The sequence below is a fragment of the Lagopus muta genome, chromosome 6 (assembly GCF_023343835.1).
Source record: "Lagopus muta isolate bLagMut1 chromosome 6, bLagMut1 primary, whole genome shotgun sequence".
NCBI lineage: Eukaryota > Metazoa > Chordata > Aves > Galliformes > Phasianidae > Lagopus > Lagopus muta.
This window is the reverse complement of record NC_064438.1, coordinates 34003625-34027706: the sequence shown is the minus strand read 5'-3', so window position 1 is coordinate 34027706 and position 24082 is coordinate 34003625. Positions and strand designations below refer to the sequence as shown.

Below are 24082 nucleotides of genomic sequence, written 5' to 3'. Positions count from 1 at the left end.
TAGATATTCTGAAGAGTGCTCCAGATTCTGCATTTCTGAGGCAAGGGCTTTGGATTAGTTGATACTCTTCTTGGAAAGTCTTCTGGCACTGATAGGAGTACAACACAGTGCACAAGCAAACCTGAAACTGTGTGTCTTAACAACACGGCCTTGTTTAGCATTTGCTTTTCTACTTCTTTTGTATTTCTGTCCACAGCAATGTGGTAAACAAGATGAAGCCTAATAATTTTGCAGACCATTCTTTGCATTTAATGTATTCTGCTGTTGTTGCAGCTTAGTGGGAATTGTATTATGGAGAACCCCTCAGAGCTGTTGACGCCCTGTAGGGAACTAAAGGACTCAGTGATTGATGGCCTGGAGTACAGGGTCACTGGTCTCTCCCTAATTGCAGACACTGAGGACAGTTATCCTTGTCCTACATAAATCAGCTCAGGCTTTTTCTTTCCAGGAAGCTTTATTTACAGTATGTAATCCCAGGTTGACACAAGCTGCTTTTTGAGCAGCTGATAGATAAAGCTAGAGAATAGAGAATAAATGTAGAATGCAGCAAATGACAAGTCCTTTGAAATAGTAGGAAGAACAGTATGTTGCACGTTTGTCCAGGCACATCCTTAGAGAAACTTAATCCCAAGGCTAGAATTTACAGCTGTACGTGTGATTAGATGGGCTACACTAATGATTTTTGCAGCCCCTGTCCCAGCAGGTTTGCTCAGAGCAGAGGTATGGATTGTGTGATGCAAGAATCACTGCTGAGTGTGCTGCATCATGCAGAAGAGGGTGTTGTCTGGAGAAAGTCCATAAGAGAAGGGCTGCTAGGTGATGTAAAGTACACCGCTCCCCTTAGTTGTGTCTGGGAGGTTCAGCAGGCTGTACAGCCCTGAGGGAACTGGTTGGTGTCTGGAGCAGCCTGTCCTGCTGCAGTTATCCTGGGCAGGTGGTGAAATGAGAAATGATACCTGTTTGTCAACAGGCTTCTGATTTTAAGGGGTGAAGTTCAACATAAGAAAACTGGGGTTTTACTTAGTGCCTCAAAGTCGGATATTTGAAGCTTGACAGGTGTTTGCTCCAAATGTGAGAGCAACTCAGCTAGTCTCTGTATTGCATATTGCTTGTAACGATAAAGTTCATGTAGTTGCAAATCTTTTCCCCAGGCTGATCTCTCTATATTCTTAGATTCTAGGTTGTGTTTGGAGAAGGGAATAATATGCAATTGTGCTGTGCATTCTGCTGCTGTGTCTCTTTCCAAGGAGCAATATATTGCTGTGCTCCCATCTCCTGACACTCAGTTGCCTGAGTGCCAGCTGTGGGCCAGATTTGAAAATTTTGAAGTTTCTTAAGTATCTGGTAGAAACCAATTTTTCTGTAACTCACCTGATTCTTGATAACATTTCTGGAATCTGATGATTTTTTTTCCTCCATAAGAGGAGTTTTGGAACAAGGTGAAATACTAACAACTTAAGTGACATGAGTATGTGTGGTTCTTCATACAGTTTCTAGCTGATGATTCTGGGGTCTGTTGTATAGAGGAAGGTCTTCTCCGATTCCTGGGCAGACTGTGTAGGACCAGTTGAAGTGTGCAGCTGAACTAGTGAGCAATATCCTTGGAGGCTAGCTGTTGTATGATGCCTAAACAGGCACTGCAAAATTGTGCTTTACAGTGTGTTATAGTGGAGAGCCCTGCTCATCTGGCCTCTTCAAATGGTCCATTCACATCCTAGGTGCCATTTAACTTTTGTCTTTATTGACTGTGTATATGTTTTAGATTAACTTTAAAACTTTTTAAGTTTTTCATTTACCTCATATAATGATGTCCTGATTCAGGTTTTTTGGTTAAGGTGTTAAATCAGGTGGAAGAAAGACAGTGAATGAGCTAAGGGGTAAAAAAGAACAGCACGTTGCCTTGTGTGTGGAATTACAGAAGCAGGGTCTGTCTGAAGACAATAGTGATGTGGAAACGTTATGTTTTACCATGTTCTATCCAGTGCCAGTATTCCCCTCTTACAGTGGATTTGTGCTTGTGTAAATCCCCCACTCTTATCCCCCTGTGTATGTTCACCAGCCATACAAGCATATAACTAGGTCGTAAAATTTTCCATGGGAATGATGATAAACAGTTTGCAAATAAGGAGTGGGTTTTATTTTTTTGATTGGTTGTTTTTAATTCTGGTTTCAACAGTTTGTTTTTTTTTTTAATGGCAAGTATCTTCTCTGGCTGTTTGTTGTTACAATGTTCTGTGAACATTTTACTAAAAACTCACTGTTACGCTCACTAAACTTTCATGGAAAGAAGAGTTTTTAGGATGTGGATAACTCCAAATTAAAGAGCAGCCACAAAAAATTGAACAGTGATAACAAGTTTCAGGAAGAACGTAGGTGGTCCTCTATCCTTGTTTCGTTGTGCTCTGTTTGTTTGATTTTTATCTCATTTCTCAATGAGCTTGTTTGAATTTTTAAATCGTGTTGGTACAGGACTGTTATTAAATTACTAATGAATTCTATCTTATTCAAACAAGTCAAGATGAATACTTCTTGCTCGCTGCTCTTAACTGGCCTTCCAGCAAGAGCTGAGCAGATTTTTTTTTTTTTGTTATTGTAATAAATATCTACTCAATAATTTCAAGTTAAATGGAAGAATGATATTTAGTTTACACAACATCTAGTAGTAACTTTTATTCTAGTCTTATTTCCAAAACACTTTGGCTTTATTTTAAGCATGATCCAAGTTCAGCTCCTGTTTGCCAGTTATTGTGGAGGAGATCCTTCCATAAGCTTTTAATTAAACAGTTCCTATTGTTCCTTAGTGCCTGTGTTGGTCCCCTTTGTTCTTCTCAGACTTGTCTACCCACTGAATTTTTCTTTACTGTTTTTGTCAGCTCTAAGGTTATTTGTTCAGTATTTACTCTAAGTTTAATCTTCCTCACTGCAGGACTGACCAAAAAGGTCAGAAGCCCTGTATATGTGTCTGTGGAAGGGGAAGAGAGGGATTTCCTCCTGGACAAAACTGGAAGTCCTTCTGGTTCTTCCCTATTCCCGGCCTGAATTTCCTGTAAGCTAAATTCTTGGCAGAAGACAATACTTGATCCAAGTAACATTTCTTATTGCTTCCTTGCTACAAAATTAATGTCATCTTTCTTCTGTGGTTTGAAATAGTATTTGCAGATAATTTTTTTTTTTTAATACGTACTATTTTAGGGTTCTAAATAAACATGCTTTTGATTTTCTTCCTTGTTCACTTTGTTGGGTCGGATCTTACCTCTGTTTAAATTTGGCTTTTTACTTTTCACATTCGTTGATTCTGCCATGACCAAAATAATTTTCCCAATACATCTATAATCTTTCACTAGGGTTCCTTTAAAAGAAAAACAAAAAACCAACAACTTTATTTTTGGAAAATTGAGGCAAATTAGAGAGGGCATGTAGGAAATTTTCCTACTTCAGAAGAAGAAGATTAATTTACCACTTGAACGTTTTCCTAACTCTCTTGGCTCATCATGTCTCCAAAACAGCTTGGTATAGAACTTCCAGATGAGTTCATTGACTTAATCTGTTACTTTTGGCATCTATAAGTAGTGTTGAATAGATTCTCTTCTTGCTGATAAGCAGTTGTTGTTGAAATTACTTTGTTGTTAGAACAGTTTCTACATACATAAAAGGCTCATAAACAAAACCATGGATAGCAACAGTAACCTGACTCGAAGTTTTGCGGTACTGTGCAGAAATTCTGTAAATACTGCAGAAATGTCAAATAATGTGATTTTGTTTCACTGTGTTCTTTCCTCATTATTATTTTTCATCTGGACTGTCAACCTCTTATTGCTTAATTTGTGTTTTAAAATTGCTTAAATATCACCCTTACTCTAAGTTTTTCTGCTATGCTGTAAGCTTTTGCACACAAAACAAGCAGTCGGGAACTGAGCGCTTGGACAAAGCTGGGTTTGGTGGCAGCAAGAGAGCTGAGGAATGCCAGGGCTGCAGGCTGTAAAACCCATCGGGCATTGTGGACAGAGAGCAGAATTACCTGAGGGTCAGCAAGAAATGGAACAGTTCTTAGCACTGAAATGTTATCTTTGACTACTTTCTTTCATTTGAGGTTTCGAAGTGTAACATTTGAACTTCAGAGTTGGCCTTCCCAATTTTGAGTAATTTGAGGAGGGAGGGGGGAGAAGTGTTTTTAAATGTTCCTTTCTGTTGTCATGTATGGTTTCATTATGTTGCTGATTTTTCATGCATCAAAAAGTGCAAAAATTCTTGCTTCCCTGGCCCTTGCCACTTTTCAGATTTAGGTGTTCTTAAAACAATTATGCATTAGTATTAGTGAAAATTTAATTGCAACAAATCATTTTAGTGTTGAGATTGTGGAATGAATTAGTCTCTCTGTCTTATAGCGTGTGGGACCTCTCTTTCAATGGTAATACAAAGAATAGTTTCAGAAAACTGCACCATTGTATGTTTGTCTGCAAGACGTATGTGAAGGCAGAGGGTTTAAGACTGTTGTGTCTAATAGTTCCTATTTATATTCAAGAGTGTTAAAATTCTACTCATGATTTAAATGAAAATATTCCCCTTCATAGAGTCTGACTTTGGGGAGTGAGGGGAGGATTTTCTTCCCTGGTTTCTCAGAGAGAGACACTTGTCACTAGATTGAGAGGGAGGTTTTTTCAGCAGAACAGTTTCTTTCCCCGGGCTCCTGCCTTCCTGCCTAGCTGATTTAAGTGGATTTTAATCCTCTGACTCTTAATGATGTCCTGTAGTATTTTAATGAGTGCCTGGAGGACATTTGTAAGTGAAAAAGAGAATGTGTGTGTGTGAGAGAGAGAGAGAAAACTGTCTGTTGGGGGGAAAGGCAGAGGAAAGAAATGAGCGCTGAAGGGAGACCTTAATAGGGCCACTTGTCCAGAGAAAATGAGCGAGTTAGCAATGGGTGATACTATTAGTGTTAATAGTGAAATCATCTTAATATACCTCCTTAGTTTCCTAGAAGTAGCACAATAAATGCTGAAATGTTAAATGCTTTTCAATCCTAACCGCAGCATCTGGAGATTACACTTTCTAGAAAGACACCAAAGTTTTGCTTGCATTTGAATTACCTTTACTTGCTGTCTGTTACAGTAGCAGCGGTTAGTGTTTGATTTTTAGAAGACTTCTGCACTATGCCACTGTGAGACATGAGAGAGGTAGCTGGGACCTCATAACCATCTCCCACTGCCTTGTTTTGGGTGCAGAGATGTCTGCTGTAGGTTCTCGGAGTCTGCATTGTGCAACTCTGAACTCTGCCTGCAGTTGGCATTGTGCTTTTATTTGGAGAAAATGTTTGTGTGCCTACACAGGTGTACTAGGAGCCTTCAGTAGGGTCTCAAAGGGATTGTTGGGCTGTTACCATTAAAGTTAAGATTAAAAAAAAATCAAGATAAAATATGTAGTATTTGCGAAGTATCAATGAGATGAAGTGCTCCAATACAGTAATTGTAATTAAAAGCTTTTTGATTATGGCTTATGAAATATTGCATGTTTGGACTAATCTGTTGTGAATCATCAATAGAGAGATGGAAATCTGCAGTGGATCCAAGTTCTCTACTGTAAGCATATGAGTTGTTTTTTTTTTCCAGCCGAGCAGCTAAAATTGCCCCTCCAGGAGGTGGTGGTTGGGTGGATTGCTTGGTCTTGCAAATATGGTTAGTGCTGTTACCTCTGCATTGGTACCTTCAATTGCAGTAGAATTAAGATGATGATGAGCACTTCAGGAAAGTTATGTATTTGTTTTTATGTCAAGTCTGTGTGTTTTAGTATGTAAAATCAAAGTGATTTTCAAATGTCTGACTTCAGCCTTACCAACCCTTAGAACATGATACTTGGTCACAGTAATCTCGAAACAGTTTGAGTTATGTTATGGTGGAATGGTGAAAAGATTTAAAGAGTCTTATAGGGGTTGTTTAAAATTTTAACAAAACCTGTTTAACAAAATACTGATAGTTTGAGACTTTTTTTTTTTTTAATTGAAATATTTAAATGGAACATCAGAGGCTTCAGCAGTTGCTGGAAGTTATGCATTTGTGTAATTTTTGACAAGTCAAACCACCAAACGCTGGTGGTGCCTGACTTGCTATGCTCCATGTGCGTCCTGATGAGGACGACAGGAGCATAGGCGTTGTGAAGAAATGCTGGGCATTGTAATGTCCCATCTCTGTCAGGGCTGCTTCCTCCTCATGCAGAGTCTATGGAGAACGTTCTTTCTCCCATGGCTTGCATTGCAGTTGTAATGGATGGGATTCTAAGCAGATACAGCTCAGTTGATTGTTGTCAGATGCGTAGACTTTTCTAAAATGTGATGTATTCTAGAAACTTGTGGGGGTTAGTTCAGAACTTCAAACAAACTAAGCATCTGCAGAGGCAATTCCTACAGCTTCTGTGTGGGCTCCTGTTGTTAGTAGAGGCACCAGCACCACCTGAATATGACAAATCTTTGTGTGTTCAGCCTTGAAATGAAAGAACTTATTTCCAAGTGCTTAGTGTGGGCAGAACCACACTAAGTCCTGTGTCAGATATTGCTGGCCATAGGCAGTATTCCTGCTAAGCACATATTGGCATTATACATTAGAGAGTATACATTTGAATATTCTACTGCTACAAGACCGTCTTGAAGTTATCTTAAGGACTGATGGCAGGGTAGCATTAGGGCAAGGGTTGTTGGCTTGGTGCTTCAGGCAGTGATGGGCACTGGAAATAGTTTGGTTGTCTTACACGTGGTAGGTGCTAGCTGTGGCAGAGGCTGGTTTAGTGATCTGCTGCTGGTAGGATACAAGTGAAATAACACATTTTGCTGCCTGCAGAGCTGCACAAGTTGCATGACAGCCTGTAGCTGGAGCATGGCAGAGGTGCCTGTGGACTGGCTGCTCCCGGGCTCTTGATCAGTTTGGAAGAAATGCTGATACTGGGCACATCTTTGGGTTTCTTGCCCCTTAAATTGTGCTTCGTTTACTCATCCTCTAGGAAGCTAAGTTCAATACAGAGTAACTTTAATTTTTCATTATGAATATGGCTCCTGCTTCAGAGAAGGCCCTGTTTCAAAATGAAAGGCGTTGTAAGGGTCAAACGTAGTTCATAGCATCATTATTCATCTCCTGTGCTAGTTCTTTCGGAAGTGCAGTCAGACACCTGATTGTTGCAAAAATATTTTTGCAAAGCAAATCTTTCTTGCATGTGTGTGACCTAGAAATGTTAGTTTTGAATTCCAATGAAATATATAATTTTAGTAAGGCTGCAGAGCAATGTATGAAAAGCAGATAAGTTAGTAGTGTTTGTGCCTTTTGATTTAACAAAGCCTGTTTTCCTTTTGTAGAGGTACCTTTATTGGCCTTCTGCTCTTCTTCCTCAAACAAAAGTCTTTAGCTACACATAGCTTACCATCTTAAGTATGCTTTAAAAATGGTAATTTAAAAGCCCTGTATAGCCAAAATAGTTCTGTTCCGGAACAACTCACAGCATGGTCTTTCAAACAGAACACCCAGCTACTGAGCTGTTCTGTGTCACCTCAAAACATCTGCTGGAAAACAAGGCTATAATAGATGCATTGTTCTAAGATGCTCTTTTTCCTTTTTGTTAAGTCTTGTTAAATGGCCTGTAGTTCATTTCAGTAGAACAGGGCCCTTTTCTCTTGCAGTAGGAAAAGCTTGCTTTTGCACATTCAGTAATACCCTTGCAGGAGGAATGTCTGTACTTTCTTTTACTTCTTTTTGGAGACCAAATTAAAAGCTCATCTAATTCAAATGGTGGCTGTTCCATCCTCTTAGCCATCTCTTTTCTACTACATATCTCCCTCGTTCCTTTCCATTTCCTCAGTTGTGATAACATTCCTCCTTGCTCACTGAGCAGGGATAGTGATCACGGCCTTCATCTTTTTCTGTGGCTATAAAATCTGTCACTTCCTAGGTTGTGTTGTTCTTGCTCTTTGAATTAGTGGAATGCTTATGCTGTAGCACCTTCTTCCACCCCCAACTCCCCTTCCTTCTTTCCTTAGAAACAGTGGTGAGTAAAATTAAGTGTGCCTATTCCATAAGGAGGCTTTGTAGTGTCTAGAAATTTAGACGTTAAAAGTGGAAACTAAAGGTGGCTTTGAGATTGGGAGCTCATAACTTGAGAGGACCCTTTGGCGGTAGTCAGTGGAGAAAGAATCTCCTGTGGCTGTTTGCTTTTATTCATCCTTTGATCGAGATGTTTGCCTCCGAAATGGCAAAGTTTAAAGAATATCTACAAAAGCTTCTGCTATGAACCAGCCCCTGAGAAAATGACTGTTACTGTAGGCAAACTGGAAATAACATTTCTGTTGCCAGATGAACTTTTAGACAGTTAAATTCTGATCACAGTGGGGAAAGGAAAAGGGAACACCAAGTTATGAAAAACACTTTTATTTAAAAAAGCAACAAAAAAATCTATTTGAAGTTAATTGCATTCCATTTGGAGTACAGCTCATGATACCCACATGCCGTTCAGGTTTACTTTTAGCAAGTAAAATAACTGGAGGTTGTGAGAAACACGGCACAAGCATTTCTCACAAGGTCATTTGATTAGTAACAATTTTATTTTAATCCTCATCATTGTGTAAACTTTTCCCACTTCAAAACAACTGACTTACAGATATCCTAAGCTTAGACACACTTGGACCTTGTGTCAGATACAAGAAAAGGACTTTCATAAAGAAGACAACACTCATTTAATTCTAAGTGGGATATGGAAAATCCCACTTAGAGAGTTGTAAAACCACATTTTGTGTTTAATTATGAAATATGCTTCTGTCCTTATGTCTGTGGGAATATTTATTGCATGTCTGCCATTGTGCTGCATAAAGTAAAGAAAGAAGTTGCTGGTGAGTTATAACAAATTTGGGAAGTTTATAATGAATTTGGGAAGGAACAAAAAGAACATGCAAAGCAGTAGGAAGATGCTATGTGTGTGTACTTCTTGACAGTCTTTCAATCTTTTTCAAGAATTGGATACATATGGAGCTGTATACTCTGGTGAGCGTGCCAGTCCTAAAAGATGTGAGAATCTGATTGTATACATCTCAAAGCAGCTGACTGGCATCAGCTAATGTTTTCTTGTGCTTCCTGGACTGTTTTCTGTTGCAAAAAGTAATTTTTAGTTTCTAGTACACTTCTATCTGATACCTGGGCCTGATTAAGGAATTCCAGTGAATAGTAAGAAGCACAGGATCATCTGAATGCCATGCAATATCTCAGAGCAGCTGTTGTCAGCTGAACTGCCTTATCTTGGTGCTTGTAACTTTTGCTGATAAGAGTCTGCACTCTTTGGCTGGGCAGCATTTGTTTTCCCTTGGATTTGGTACCATGCATAAAGATATGAACTTACGGTAGCTGATTCTTCTTGTGAGGAATGCCAGTGTGTCTCTGATGCCATCCCTGGCTCACCAGGATGGGAATCCTAGGTGCTAGGTGGTCATTTGGCTATGGGTGACCACTGTAGGCCCACAGCCCCATATGAAGAAGAGTAAGGACTTTCCTCTGGGAGAGGCCCCCTTATGGTGGCCACTGGGAACATCGTAGGAGACTGAACCCAGTGCCTCTGTCTTGCTGACAAATGGCATTACTTTGTTCTCACCTTTCATTTTATGAGGGAATTTCCTTTTTGGACTCTTTCTGTTCAGAGTAATCTTTCTGTGACCCCTTTCCTCTTTCACACTACTGCCTGAACAGACAGTCCCTGTTGTACACCCTATTGCCTTCGGAGAGTCCTGATCCTCCCTTTTTCCTTTCATGGGACAGGCTGAAGCCCTTTTGGTTACACAGCCTTGTCTGTGGTCACCAGATTCAATATTTGACTGTTCCAGAGATCTCAGTAAACTAAATAAGCTTGCTGTGCCCTGGGCTCTGCCAACTCTGTAAGCCCTTCTTACTTACTTGTGCCATCCCAACACCTTTTAGTCTGGGTATTCAGCTGAGATCCATGCTGTGCCCTGCTAAGGCTTGACATTCAAGTCCCCAGGTCACAAACACAGCCAACGCTGTTCTACAGCGAGCAGGGAAGCTTAGGTGATAACTGAGATGCCTCTATGAAGAGCAGTCTGCTCTTTCAGCCCTTTCCACACAGTTCCACCTCCATTAGAAGGAGCAAAATAAACTGCTAAGTTTTGGAAGACACCAGACTTGGAAATGGTGACTGATGTCTTACAGACTTCTGGGTGCTGCAGTGAAAGCTGACCTGTCTTTCCATTTAGGAGCATTGTGCTCAGCCTCATCAGAAAAAGTGAAACTCTGTAGAGAGGGAGTGAATCTGGGGGATATGGTGAAAACACTTGAACAAAAAGGAGTTATTTTAATGTGATAATTGTAAGTGAAAGCAAGGAGACTAGTAAGATTGCTTTTCAGTGAATACCCTTTGAGGTGAATTAGCTTTTTTGTTGTCATCATAGGAATACATTTGAGTAGCATCAAAATGTGAAATACTAACAACAGGATAGAGACATTTGTTCTTTATTTCTTACTGTGAGAACTTCTGGCTCTAAGTTAGCCAGAGCTGTATTTACTCTTTTAGAGCTGTTTTCTTTCTCAAAATGGGTGTTTATGAAAAATACGTAACAGAAAGAAAGCTCATTCTGTGCCAAAAGATTCCTCTTAATCTGATATATTTTTCCTTCAGGACCTTCAGATGCACGAATATTTCTGTGGGTTTGGGAAGGCAACTAGCTGTTTCCTTTGATCAGGTATTAATGTTAGCATTTGGGGGCTAAACCCTTGTCTCAGTTGGGACACTGGAACAGGTTTTTAAGGCCCTTATGGAATTTAGGGCTCGTGCCAGCGTTGATGAATGGACTTCTAAAAACTGACAGGCTTTGTAGAAAGCTTGGCTAGGATACTGTGAGCTTGGCACTGGAAGCCCAGATCCTGATCAGATAGATTTGCACGTAGGGAGGCCAGGCCAGGAGAATAGCTGAACAAATTACAAATGACACCTAAAAGAGGAAAAAGAATTTGGAAAACATCACGGATTTGGTGTTTGTGGGTTGATTTCCACAATTCTAGAACTATAGTTTTCATCAGGCTTTCAGTGACTGTCTGACTAACCTGGATCCTGTCCTGAAGTGCAGGGGCTGTGCTTTTGATCACTTATGTTTGGTGAATTGAGGGGGAGAGGGAAGGAAAAAAAAGACAAATTAATCCTAGCTAATAAGAGATTTTTTTCACAAAAATAATAATGAACTTGCTCTGCACAAGACTGACCTCTTCTGGGATCATGTCTCTTCATGTTGGGCCTTATGCCTGTAGAAATTCAGCTGTTCTCTTTTCTCCAAGAGAGCATGAGCTCTAACAGCACTGCTTTTTTGTTGCTCTGTGCAAGGCTGGGTTTACAGACTAGATTCTTCTCGTGGGAAGAATTCAGTTTTGCAGAACCATCAGAAAGATGGTGACGTGGCAAGGGAAGGCTTCCACCACTTCCCAATAAATGATGCAGAACGATCGCATAGCAGATCTTGGGAGCCTACAAAGTAGTGGTATTCTTCCTCTGACACTCCCTGAGGATTTCTGGTTGTTGCTCTTTCTCCTTTTCTTCTTTGTACTACCATATCTCCCTCCTATGGGAAAAGTGACTTTCAGGCTGTCAGAGATACTTAAAAACAAACACACAAGTTACAGTTATTGATTGTGTGTTGTGGACCTAATCTTCCTATTGTCTGCTTTCCAATATCTAGTCTGAGCAAGAGTATTGTAACAGAAGGCCAGGCATCCAAAGATCTGTTTGCACTGGGAAGAAGGAAAATCCTCTGTATTGCATGTGGAGAGACAAAGATGCCTACTCCTAAAAGCAAAAATTATCAATTAAAAACACTTCTGAATGAGTAGAGCCCATGGCTGTTGAATGATCTAGGAGAAATGTATTGATGCTCTTGATTAAGAGTGGCACAGCACAGCTGGAATTCAGCAGTTTAGCTGGCAAAAGTCCTCGGAAGAATGAAGCAGAAGAGGTTCTCTTTGAGGACTGGCACATAAAGTACCAGGAATGTTTTGTTTCACTAATATATAGAAAGAGTACTTTTATTTCTCTGCTTACAAAACTGCCAGTATGATATGCAGCTTTCCTAACATGCAAGCTCTACAGGAGAGAAATGCCTCCCTGTAAAACACTTTGTTAATCCCACCACCTTTGGCTAATGTTTCAGCTTCTTACAGTGCTGTGGCCTGATGTGATGGGCTTTGTTTTGCACGTGTAGCAGAAAACTGACTGATAAAAGAACAAACAGAGCAAGTAGGAAGATCCTAATCATGTGGGATTTACAGATGATAGAAAAGGTTGCCCATACTGAAGTCTGTGCTTGTATACTTCTAAACCTCCAACATGCATGATATGAAATAGTTATTTGCATTTGAAAGAGATAAAAGCTGTGTATGTTGATTTATGAAGCTTCTCAAAAAACTCTAAAACATAAGATTGAATATTTGAATTATAAAACAAATTTAAGTCCGTGTTTGAGTTGTAATAAACCTGAGTGGAGGCATCATTCATGTATAAGGTACCAGATTTGGCATTTTTAACAAGGTGTTGCAATTGCTCTCATTGGAGATGATTTGGATTGATGTAAACATGATCACTGAGCAAAATCTTATTCTAACGTAGGGAAGCATTACTGATTTGTATCAAGAATGTTATACTAATAAGGGCATTTAAACCAAGTAGTGGTCTTGAGTTTTCTCTTCTTGGACTACAATGTGCTGGTTTTCTGCAGCCAAGGACCTGGCTGCTTATTTTCTTCTTGAGGACAAAGTGTGATACTGGAGACTCAGCCTTGCCCTGCTTTTAATTAAATGCAAATATAGATCCCCTATGAGTAGCTTTATTTTGTGCTTGCAAGGAGTTTTAAGATGATCTTTAAAGGTCCCTTCCATCCTAAGCCATCCTGTGATCCCATGAAGAGTGACCAGTCTTGAGATATGAAAACTGGAGTTGTGCTGGGTTTTATTAACAAAAAACTGTGCAAATGTGTGACTTACCAGAGGCATCAGAATAAGTCTAAAATGCGCTGACCCTCCTTGCATTTAAAGCACGAATACTGCCTGTACTATTTTACTTAAGGCTCCCAGCTAGGCAAGTGGCTGTCTGGCCCTTACCTGGCTTTTCAGCACAAACCTTTGAGGGAACTCTGAGGATGTGCAGTACATAATAGCTGGCTATAAATGGAATATGCTTACCTAATTGCCCTATGAAGAGCAACTGAGGGAACTGGGGCTGTTTAGTCTGGGGAAGAGGAGGCTGAGGGGAGACCTTATTGCTCTCATCCAATACCTGAAAGGTGCTCACAGTGAGAGCAGGGTTGGCCTCTTCTCACTGGTGACAGGTGACAGGACCAGGGGAAATGGCCTCAAGTTGCACCAGCGGAGGTTGAAGTTGGATATCAGGAAAACTTCTTTACAGAAAGGGTTGTTAAGCTATGGAATAGGCTCCCCGGGGAGGTGATTGAGTCACCATCCCTGAGTGTGTTTAAAAACCACTCAGATGCAGTGCTCAGGGACATGATTTAGTGGAGGGTTGTTAGATTTAGGGTAATATAGTTAGGTTGTGGTTGAACTTGATGATCTTTAAGCTCTTTTCCAACCTGAGCAATTCTATCATTCTATGAAACGCCAGCTTACTTTTAAGATTATTTTCTCTACAATAATTATAGTCATCTTGTACGAGCTACTTCCACAGAGGTATTTCAGGAAAAGGACTATCTAACAAAAAAAATAATAGGAAGTAATAGTTCAGGTTGTGTAAATTGGAAATTTTAATGTTCACTGAGATCTTTTAAGATTTCTCTTTCCTTCGCAAAGTTTTTTTTCTTTTGGTACATTAACAGAATGTTTGAAGTATTAAAATTGTCTTCAATTGCCTTATCTGCCTAGTGTGTGTTCACACAACAAATCTGAAGATCTGGCTATGAAGCTGGGTATCAGTTAGACCTGTCTTCAGCTGTAGTGCAAAGACTGCAAATTTAGTTCCTGAGCACATAAACCAAACTAATTTATTTCCAATTCCTGTTTACATAGCTTGCTGAAGCAACAAATCCTGTAAGCTGTGATTTAGGAGAGCTCCCTGTAGAACTGACCAGGGATCAGTGTATCACTGACTGCCACGAGTTTTGAACAAAAAGCAATCGGTGTATTTTTCTCAGAACTTGGTTGTCAGCTGCAAAGTTAAAACTGTCTAGGAAGAGTACCTCCCTCGGTGGCCATTTGGTGTGTCTTTCAGTTAAAAACTCTGGTCTTCCTAAAATTCCTTCTGTGCAATGCTTTGCTGAGAAGAGCACTGAACACCCATTCCCATCTTACTGGAAATGTTGGCAGTTGATGGATAGTTGGTCTAGAGATGATCTTGGAGGTCTTTTCCATCCTTGGTGATTCTATGATTCATGCTTCTGGAACAAACTGCCTCAGGAAGTAATAATCATAGAACAGCCTGGGTTGGAAGGGACCCTAAATTATTGAGTTCCAACCCCACTGCCACAGGCAGAGTTGCCACCTACTAGATCAGGCTGCTCAGGGCAGCAAACCTGGCTTGGAATGCTTCCATTTAACTACATTGAAGTCATTCTGCCAAATGTTTTTGACCCTGTTCTCACAAATAAACATAGCGTACGTGCAGGGAATGAGAAGAATGAACTGTGACGTTCAGTCCTTGCTGCCTGATCTATGGGAGAACATTCACTGCAACAACTATCATTAACACCATAATAAATGTATTTATTGAGTTGGCGAACTTGGATGTATAAAGTAGTAATGTGGAGTATCTTACAAGACTCAGCTTAGATAATTAAGTAACACTGAGTTTTGATAAGAGTCTAGTTTATGTAAATCTTTACTGACACATTCATTGTGATTTTTAAGGAAGAGATCAACTGTATTTCTTGTGTAGATGTTCTGAAAAAAATTCTATGGAGAGGGGGAAAGTACTTCAGAATTAGCATCAGATGCTGAAGAATAGTGCAAAGAAATGCTGACAAACACATACAGTACACCAGTAATTCTTAGGGTGTCACTATTTGTTAATAAATCCACATTGTTTCCTTGTTACTTATGAGTACTTTAGACCTCTTATTGAAAGGCAGAAGTGATATTTTCAGAAGGAATATTTCTAGAGACAGAGACTCAAATCTATCATGCTGTCTTCTCTCAATCCCTGTACACGCTCTCTGGAGCTGTCAGTACTGGCAGACGTTAATTATATAATGAAAATCCTTGAACTGCTGCCTGTTCCTGCACCAGCTCTACCTACAGCAACTGTTATAATGTGTTTTAAACATGTGCTTATTAAACAGTTACTGAGCTGTACTATGAGTAGGGCTTGGTTTCTTCCCAAACATAACAGTCAAAGCAATTACAATAAAAAGTGCAGAAGAAAATCATTAAAGGATTTACAGTTTGAAACTGTATGACTATTTAGACGAGCAGATGAATAAAAACTCATAAGCTTAACAGACTAAACTACTGTATCAAAAACTTGTACTGAAGGTAATTTCAAATACATCTTCAGACCACTGAGCAAAGATGGTGCAGAACCAAGGACTTTGGTAAAGTTAAAGGGTGACAGCTAGAAGCTGCAGGAGTCGTGCACTAAGGCCGTTTGTCTGTGGTCCTGAAAGGCAGTTTTGTCATTTCAGTTTTGTTTAATGAAGATAGCTGGCTTTCACGAACACAGCTCCTGAAGAAAGACTTGACCTTTTCTTCAAAATATTGCTTTGTTTACTGGAACAGAAATTGTCTATGAGATCTTGAAAATGCTATGTTGATCAGACAGCTCTGTCATAGCCACACTTAATACTGCATTTAGAAAGTAATGTGACTTAATGCTCAACAAAAATATCGCACATTTTAAGGTTTATTTCAGAAATGTTGATATACACAGTACTAATTACAGACTTCTTGAGAAGATATATTAATGAAGCTGTTGTAAGTTTTAATATTGTGACAAAATAACAGATTTGAAGTTATCTGAATGCTGTAGCAGTTCTTTAATTTGTCATGGTGACATTCAGGTCATGGTGTTTCAGTCTTAATTCTGGCCAAGCTGGGACAGCTACACATGAAGAGACAGAAATGATTAGGTTGGTAACATTATTCTTTCAGCATGTTAATATTCAGTGCATACAGTAAACGTTTTGTCCTACAAGCCTTGTGAGAAATAACCAATTAAAAGCATGCAAGTGATAGAATATTTAATGCATAACCCCACACAAGAGGTTCTAGGTTTCAAATCCTGAGATATGAATAAATTTCAGCATTAAGTCTGGTATGTACAATGAGGGTTGGTGAAACAAGGAAATTAAGCTCATTGAAGAACTGTATGATGGTAAGCAGCATTTGTTTTTTCTCCTTCATGTGTAACAGACCTTAGTGAATTTAGTTCTTCAAAATGTAGGTCTGAATAATTTAGGGAGGCAGTAAAAGCACAGGTGGTGACAGCTACTGGAGGGCTGAGCACTGTGAATAACTTGTATTTTGCAGTTTTGCTGGAGAGGGTCAGAAGTAACAGCATCACAACTTTCTTTCTTTTTAATGCTGTTTTAAAAACAAAACAAACAAACAAAACTAAAAAACTGGGGATAACCTGAAGCTCCCACAGTTCCAGTACTCCTAAACAGCAAAACTTAAACACAGATTTCAAGACTGCAGTTGAATAGCAATTTGTAATTCAGGAGAGTTGCTAGAATAGCCTGGAAAGATCCTATTTGTGGGAAAAAAGTGTCAGAACTTCAGAACTGATTTTCTCCCCCCCCGTAGGTTTTATGTTAAGCTAGTTACAAAGAACTATTCCAGCTGCATTGCCTGTTAACTCACACTGACAACACAGGCCTTACCCCCTATTTAAATAAAGTGAAGAACAGTAATAAAACTGTATCATTTTTTCACATCAATTTGTTTTTACAGAGACAAAAATCCATAGAGATAGAAGTTAAAAACCAGTCACGGAAGTCATGGTTATTACAGTAACAAGTATTACAGAGTTACTGTTAGTAACTTACCTGCTTTATAAACTGTGTAGCATTAAATAGTTCACTGCAGCCATAGAGGACGTGTTTGCCTTGTTTACCCTAAGAAAAAGAAAAGATGGGAAGAAATCAAGTGTTAGGAGTAGCACAAGTGGCTTCTACGAACTGCATACTAAAAAGTGTATTTCTCCATGATCCTTAAGTCCTACAGCTCTGCCTGTGGTAGAGCTAGAAAGTTTCTGTTATTTATTTCCATATTTGAAAAAGCTTAAAAAAAAAAAAAAAAAAAAAAAACAACAAAAACCAACTGAAACAATATTATGTTGAATTTAGTTGGATACATAATGATCCTAGCCTGCAGTGAGCAGTCTGATAGTACTTGTCTGACAACGCAGCATTGCAGAAGTGAAAAAATGGTGTAAGTAATGCATAGTTTTAGACTGAGTTTATGCCCAGCATTGGCTAATAATCCCACGGCTCCTCAAAGCTCGAGTGCAGGCTCCAGCAATCTGTCTCACTCTTGAATTACTGAGTACTTTCCCTTAGAGTCAGAATGGGTTTGTTTTTCTTGCTTTTTTGATCACTGATGTGATTTTAAAACAACAATAAACACACAGAAAGCACCTTACTAGCTCTATGTGAGTGATAAATGATAAGCAGCCAGGGAACTGAGAGGACAAATACAGAAGAGGACTCACTGTCTTTTTTTTTTTTCTGATACAAAATTAAAAATTGCTTTAAAAAAGGCAAAACAGGAAGAGGAGCCTCTTCAAAATGATTTTGTTTCATAGCTGATAACAGCTGTGCTGTTTCAGCAGAGTCACAGAACTGGATTTTAACAGTGGCTGGTGGGCACATGCTAATTTGGGAGATGTAATCCTGCTTCATCTCCTCATCTTTATTAATTTGGAGTGGTTTGTTGCAATAAGTTGTTCTTGTCATTAAGCAAAAGCTTGAACTTGGTTCTCCCCACCTTTCAGCTACATTTAATCTTGAAGCCTGAACAGGTCTGATTTTGATCTAAACTGGAATCTTGACACTCTATTTTCCATAATATGAATGGTAGCACTTACTGCTGCACAGTAACATAAAGAAACACTAGGCACAACTGTGAAGCGAGACTGTTGCCTTTTTAGGCTGCAAAATACACATTCCTGTAAAATCCATCTTATGAAAACAAATTCTACTAAAAGTGTAATTTTTGAATACAAGCATATCCATGCTCCAAGGTAATTACTCAGCACACTTAGCTGTATCACCCAGAAGTTAGTGGAGCCAAGCTGAAGCTACTTAGCCTTGCAAATAATGCAACACCAGAGCTTGTTTTTTTTAAAGCTGTGCAGAATTTGATTTTGTTGTGCAAAATGATAATGTCTAGCTGAGGCAGGCAGTCAGGCAGCACTTATTTCCTGTCATATATTGTTAAAAACAAAAGAACAAGCCAAATTTCTTTGTGCTTTGAAGTTTTGGTGACGCATTTTCAGTATGTTGTTGGCCGATGTATGTTTTTCAAGGTACAATCTTCCTAACTATGAACAATGTTTATGATGAAGTGAGATTCTAGCACAGAACTGAAAATAACTGGGTTTAAGGGTTAAGTCTCCTACAAAAACCCCCAAAATGCCAAAGCTGAACACTGCTTCCTGTTTCAGAAAGCTTTCACAGATTTTCTGTGTTTTCAGTGGCAAACTGGTAAAAACTGATAGTGCTTAAAAAAATAAAGCAGTGAATAAAATCTTTGTATCTGCTTGCAAGGACAGACCTGTTGGGTTTTTTCTTCCTTTTCAGTCTGAAGGACAACTGATTGAATTTTAGAATAATTAATAAGCTACATCTGGTGAGACAACAGATGCTGGAACTACACCACATGCATGGAAGTGTGCCAAGCTGCACTGGCTAAGCCTGGAAGAGCCATCTGGTGAGGTGGGCAAGTCTCCTGGGAGAAGGGTGAATGGAATCAAGTTTTCAGTAACCTCTCTTCGTTTTGCAGAAGCGAGGGGCTAACCAAGCACAGGTGAAGGAGACTTCCCTCTTGCAAGGTCATAACTCACTGCTGAAATAGTCTGGAGAAATATACAGCACATTTCAGCTTAAACTGCATGTCTAATCTCTGTCAATGTCTCTGAAATTTTTGGTCCTCCTGTCCTCTCCTGTACCCCACAACTGTGTAACTTTCCTTTTCCTCTCTTTTTCCCAATTCTGACCAGCTCTGTTCCAAAACAGCTGCCCGCTAAAGGAGGAAGACAGCCGTGTGCAGTTCTGACTTCATGTTCTGCAAGATATACTGGAACAGGAATGTAAAACACTCAGGTCTTGGCACATGAAAAAATACTTTTCTGTTACTAATGTTGCATATGTATTATTTTCAGGGAAAAGCCTTGATCCAGAGAGAAGCATAGCAAGGTAAAATCTAGAAGGAAGAATAGTATTTTGCTGCTCTTACCTAATTCAAAACTTCATCAAGTTTTCCTTTGTTTCCTTTTTACATCTGGAAAGTGCTTCTACCTCATTTCTGCTCCCAAAGGAATTCTAAACATGTTGGTTTTTTCCAGCTGCTGTTTTTGGTGTACGTATATTCTGTTTAGGCTGGCCAGGTGGAACTAGAGACTTCAGATCTCTTTACCTCCCCCATCAATTATACAGTTGGTTCCATATTTTTCTTTGCACATCACATGATTTCTATACAGAATCACATGATCCAGCATGCTGAGAACGAGCTGCCTGTTACTTCTAAACTTCTAAACATAGCAAAGTAAGAAGCATTAAGAGATGGATGCAAATGTGATCCTTGCTTTGATAGGTGGCACACTGCTGGCAGTCAGAAATGCAACATGAACGAAAATACCAGAAACAATAACTAGCATACTGAAATTATCATCCCTGTTTTCTACTGAATTCTTACATACTTTTTTCCCCTGCATGGTATGCATAGTACCAATGTAACCCTGAATTTCATAAGACTTAATTATGTCTCATAATACATTGTCTGAAACTGTTTATATCTGAAACTATGTAACGGTTTATATCAGTAAGTTAGAAACTCCAAACAGAAGTGCACATACCTTTATGTAGTCAATAAGATTTTGATATTCAATATAGTTGCCTCCACCAACTATGAAGACTATTGCCTAAAATACAACATGAACATAATCAGAACATGTAATCAAATCCTTAATATTGCAGTAGTGAAGTATATACCCACACCAGTTAATGCAACAAAAACTATCTTCATCATGCTTCAGTCTAATAAGAACCCAGCACAGATTAACTAGCTCTCCACTCCAAGAACACGAGAGTTTTACTGGGATGCAAAATAACAAATACTTATTTTAACATATTTCTTTGTCCTACTACAAAATAGGTGAAACAGAGGCAGTTTCAACACGTTGCATTTTTGTGTGGAGATGGCTCCAGTTCCACAGGAGCAGCTGGAGTATTTTTGTGGATGCTTGCAAACTAATTTGAAAAACAAAATATTTCTGTTTATTAAAAGAACACTTCTTCATTGTCTTTCCCCTTCCTACTTAGTACTGTAACACGGTACAAAAGGCATCAGTATTTTCTGGGCTATATTTAAAACATGTGGAACAATTAATGAATAGAATAAGGAAATGCAACAGTTCCATTCTTTGAATTAACAATTCACTATCCCGTGTTGTCTGATGTAGCCTCAATCTCTATCATTTTTGCTATGGCAGATCCCTGTGATACAGAAAAGTTTGTTTGTTTGTTTTGCACAGGAGAATTAAATCATCCAGAAAACTTGAGGACGTGCACACAGTGCTGAGGCAAACTTAGTAATGAACAGGTAAGTAAGTCTTCTATTTGTAAACATTTCTGTTGAAAAATACCAAACTTTACTGGCAGTTGTAGGAAATGAAAAAGGAGCACATGGCAGCAGGAGCTGTTCTGCTGCTTTTGTGAGTTGTTTCCTTAAATCATAGAGGTTGCTTAAAGAAGTCTCACTTAAGTTCATAGCCAACACTATTGTTTATGACTGAAAAGAGAATTAAATTTAGAGAGCACTGTAAAGGTCTAGTATAAAAATGGGGGTGTTAAATTACTGAGTACCCAAATATGGTGTTATTACTATAGTTATCTCCAGAAGCATTTTTGAGATTTTTTTTTTTCCTTCACTGTTATTTAACGCTTACACAGCTCACTGAAGATGGAGAGACATTTTCAGAATGGCAGCTCACTGCAATTAATACTAGAGGTAAGCAAAATAAGCAATTCTTGCAAAGCAAGGTCTCTTCTTTATTACCAAAAAATGCTATTTTCCTTTTTTTTTTTTAATACATGCACACTGACAAGTAACTTCTACATGACTCACCTCCTGGAATGGATTTTTGTTTCGTGGAACTGAGCTATAAAGAAAGAAAAACACAACTTAAATCTTATTAGACATTTATGTTTATATTAGCATTCTTAGTACTAATACCTGTGTTTATGGAATTCTAAACTATATTAGACAAAAATGTGAAGTACAGTGCAGAAAGGCAAGTATTGTTCAAAGCTATTATTGAATTATTTTTCATGAAAAATAATCATTTACAGGAACACATACACAAAGTGAATAGCTTTACCTTCCTCAGTTTTAGGATTGAATCATGAGCTTTATGACAGTGCTTCTTTTATGCTCAAAACTCCAGTGCTGCTAGCGAGGAGCACAACCACAGTGAGAGACACAGGAGTAACAACTGCATCAACGTGATCAGCATCTATGTGACGCCTGCACTTCTGCTTACAGATGCTTCAGAATCCCAGAAGTGATTATCAGTTACAGCAACATCAGAATTGAAATGACAAGGAAGTTCGGGTGGTAGAGAAAAATCCTCAGAATGTTATAAAAGCAGCATGAAAAAGAGTTGCAATGCAGCTGTGATAATACTTCACATTCATATTTGAAATTTGCTTCCCATTATTACTCAATGCTATTGGAAATTTAATTTCCATGATTCAAGAACAGATGGAAGCTGGACAGATGAAATTCTTATTTAATGCAAATAACTAAAAGCAGGGGTATATATCCACCGAGTAATAAACCTCTAAAATTAAATGAGCCAATAGCTCTCCCACAGCTGAGTTTTTAGAAGGCATGTTAAAATTACAGTCTCTATTATCTACAATATTAGAAGCAAGGTTATCAGGCATGGATACTGCTCCCAGAAGCAGAAGACAGAAGCCTGTAAACTTCTAGTGCAATTCCTCGTTCATTCTTACAGTTTACCAGTGAAGTGACTGCCCCTTCATGTATGAGCACATGAACTTACGTGTGCACCTGTCTATACAGGAGCAAACGCAGCCTGTTTTGTTTTCAAAGATCTACTGAACGATCACTAAACAGGGTTGTACTCAAATTGAAATTTTGGTGGGCTGCTCAGTGACTTTTTAATTTAACAGTGTAAAAACAGTTTCAAAGAAACCAAGCAGTATTTTAAAAAAATTCTAACATTAATTACTATTAAATACTATTACACATTCCTGTGACTGGTGTACAAATTAGCAGCACAGTCACTGGAACAAGGATTTTCTTTTTGACAGAAACGTATCTGGTTGATCCAGGTTTCAGTTGTGATTTCCTTCCATATCAACCATCTTGTCTTAAAATGAACAGTTAGAGATCTTATAGAGTCAGCAATAACATAAGAATTATTTCAAGTTAGCCTTTTCCCAGAGAAGGAAATGAGCAAAACTGACAGTAGACTCACCTGTCACTGCCCCGTAGCATCTTGGGGTCAAAGTATCGGTAGTCATCTGTCTCCTATTCAAAAGAATGTTTAAATCTCAAAAGATATGGATTTAGGCTCATGAACTTCTGCATTTGTTCCATGAAATGGCAATCAGTCAAACCACCATGATTTGCCAGTTCCAGCAGATGCATCACTCCAACTTAATTGGGGTGTGCACACATAATATTTGTACATAACTGAACCAGGGAAGCATAAACAGAGATAAACTGTTTCTGATTCAGCTACACTTGATTATTACACAATTTCCAAGACATACTTCTGTTGGTTGCATAATAAATCCCAACAGAAAAGCAATATGTAGAAAGAAAGATTAAGCTGTCACCAGCTTTAGAAGAACATCAGGCAGTTAGTTGTGACTGACTTACAAATGCTAACATTTTCCAGGTTACAGAGATCTGCTAGTGATTTAATACCATAAACCAAAACACTTCTAAGGCAATGAATACAAAATACAAGATAGATCAAAATCTGCTACTGTTACGAAACCTACCCTTTTCATTTCATGATTTATGACTGCTATTAAACCAAAATTAAGCTTGTGAGGAAGAAATGAGTTCCACAAGAATTTGAAAAGTTTGACTGTCTAAACTATAAAAGTTTCTTTTTTCTTCATGCAAAACAGTGAGGCACTTCCAATATTTTTACTGGCAACAAGCAGGGTTTTTACCAAGTCTTACAGATGAAAAACAAAGCTTCTTAATAACTGTTTCTGACAACTGCTTGGCTTTAGTCTGTTTCTATACTACAGTTTCATCCAGGTATTTTACATTATGGATGAAGTGTATGTGAGTCTGAACTGGATTTCAGCTGGGTGCTTACAAGCAAGATCTCTGCGTTCTGTGGAACAAATAATCTTCTAGTGGTAGAAAACTAGCTGTAGGATTTACTAGTGCACACAAGGTAAATCTATACATAATATTACAAAATACTTAATATACATGCAGCCGTTAGACATAAAGAAAATATAATTTAAGAACCTTTGCAATTATATAAAACAAATATCCTAACATTTATCTTATTAAAGAATTTAATTTTAAGTTTAATTTCATACTGCCTATATAAATAAATGCATTTATACTCTGCAATGGAAATTTCAGCGACAGTCACCAAGTCTGCCCCCATTCATGACCTTGGAGCCTGGTTTGTAGTGGTGGTACAGCAACTCTAAAAAGTGAGAGCTAGAAACATGTGGAAAGCACTAAATGCAACTGAGACGTATTTGAGAAAACCTCAGCAGGGAATCTCTGATTTTATTTCAGGCATTAGTCCATAATTCCTTCTAATTATAAGAGTTATATAAGATCAAAAACGTTTTTTCATTATTACTTCTGAGTATCTCTCCTGTGGGCATAAAATT

General features: G+C 38.6%; 1 protein-coding gene and 1 long non-coding RNA gene across 8 annotated transcripts in view; one reads left to right on the top strand and one right to left on the bottom strand.

Moving 5' to 3' along the window:
* The window catches only part of LOC125694423 (uncharacterized), a 46456-nt gene that overhangs the window by 17956 nt on the left and 4418 nt on the right, over positions 1 to 24082 (top strand). For 3 of the 6 annotated variants that reach the window (XR_007377550.1, XR_007377548.1, XR_007377547.1), the window contains 4 exons: positions 18761 to 19375; positions 20713 to 20780; positions 21131 to 21188; positions 21568 to 22677. This is a non-coding gene — a long non-coding RNA (uncharacterized LOC125694423). Of the gene's footprint in view, positions 1 to 18760; positions 19376 to 20712; positions 20781 to 21130; positions 21189 to 21567; positions 22678 to 24082 lie in introns of those variants that run through there. The other 3 variants (XR_007377551.1, XR_007377549.1, XR_007377552.1) reach the window with 2 other exon arrangements.
* The window catches only part of SCFD1 (sec1 family domain containing 1), a 44700-nt gene continuing 36459 nt past the window's right edge, over positions 15842 to 24082 (bottom strand). For both annotated transcript variants that reach the window (XM_048947570.1, XM_048947571.1), the window contains exons 21-25: positions 22684 to 22736; positions 21306 to 21339; positions 20035 to 20100; positions 17006 to 17074; positions 15842 to 16059 (exon numbers count right to left, since the gene is read on the bottom strand). In XM_048947570.1, coding sequence (XP_048803527.1) covers positions 16036 to 16059; positions 17006 to 17074; positions 20035 to 20100; positions 21306 to 21339; positions 22684 to 22736 — 246 coding nt within the window. In that variant the 3' untranslated portion in view covers positions 15842 to 16035. The remainder of the gene's footprint in view (positions 16060 to 17005; positions 17075 to 20034; positions 20101 to 21305; positions 21340 to 22683; positions 22737 to 24082) is intronic.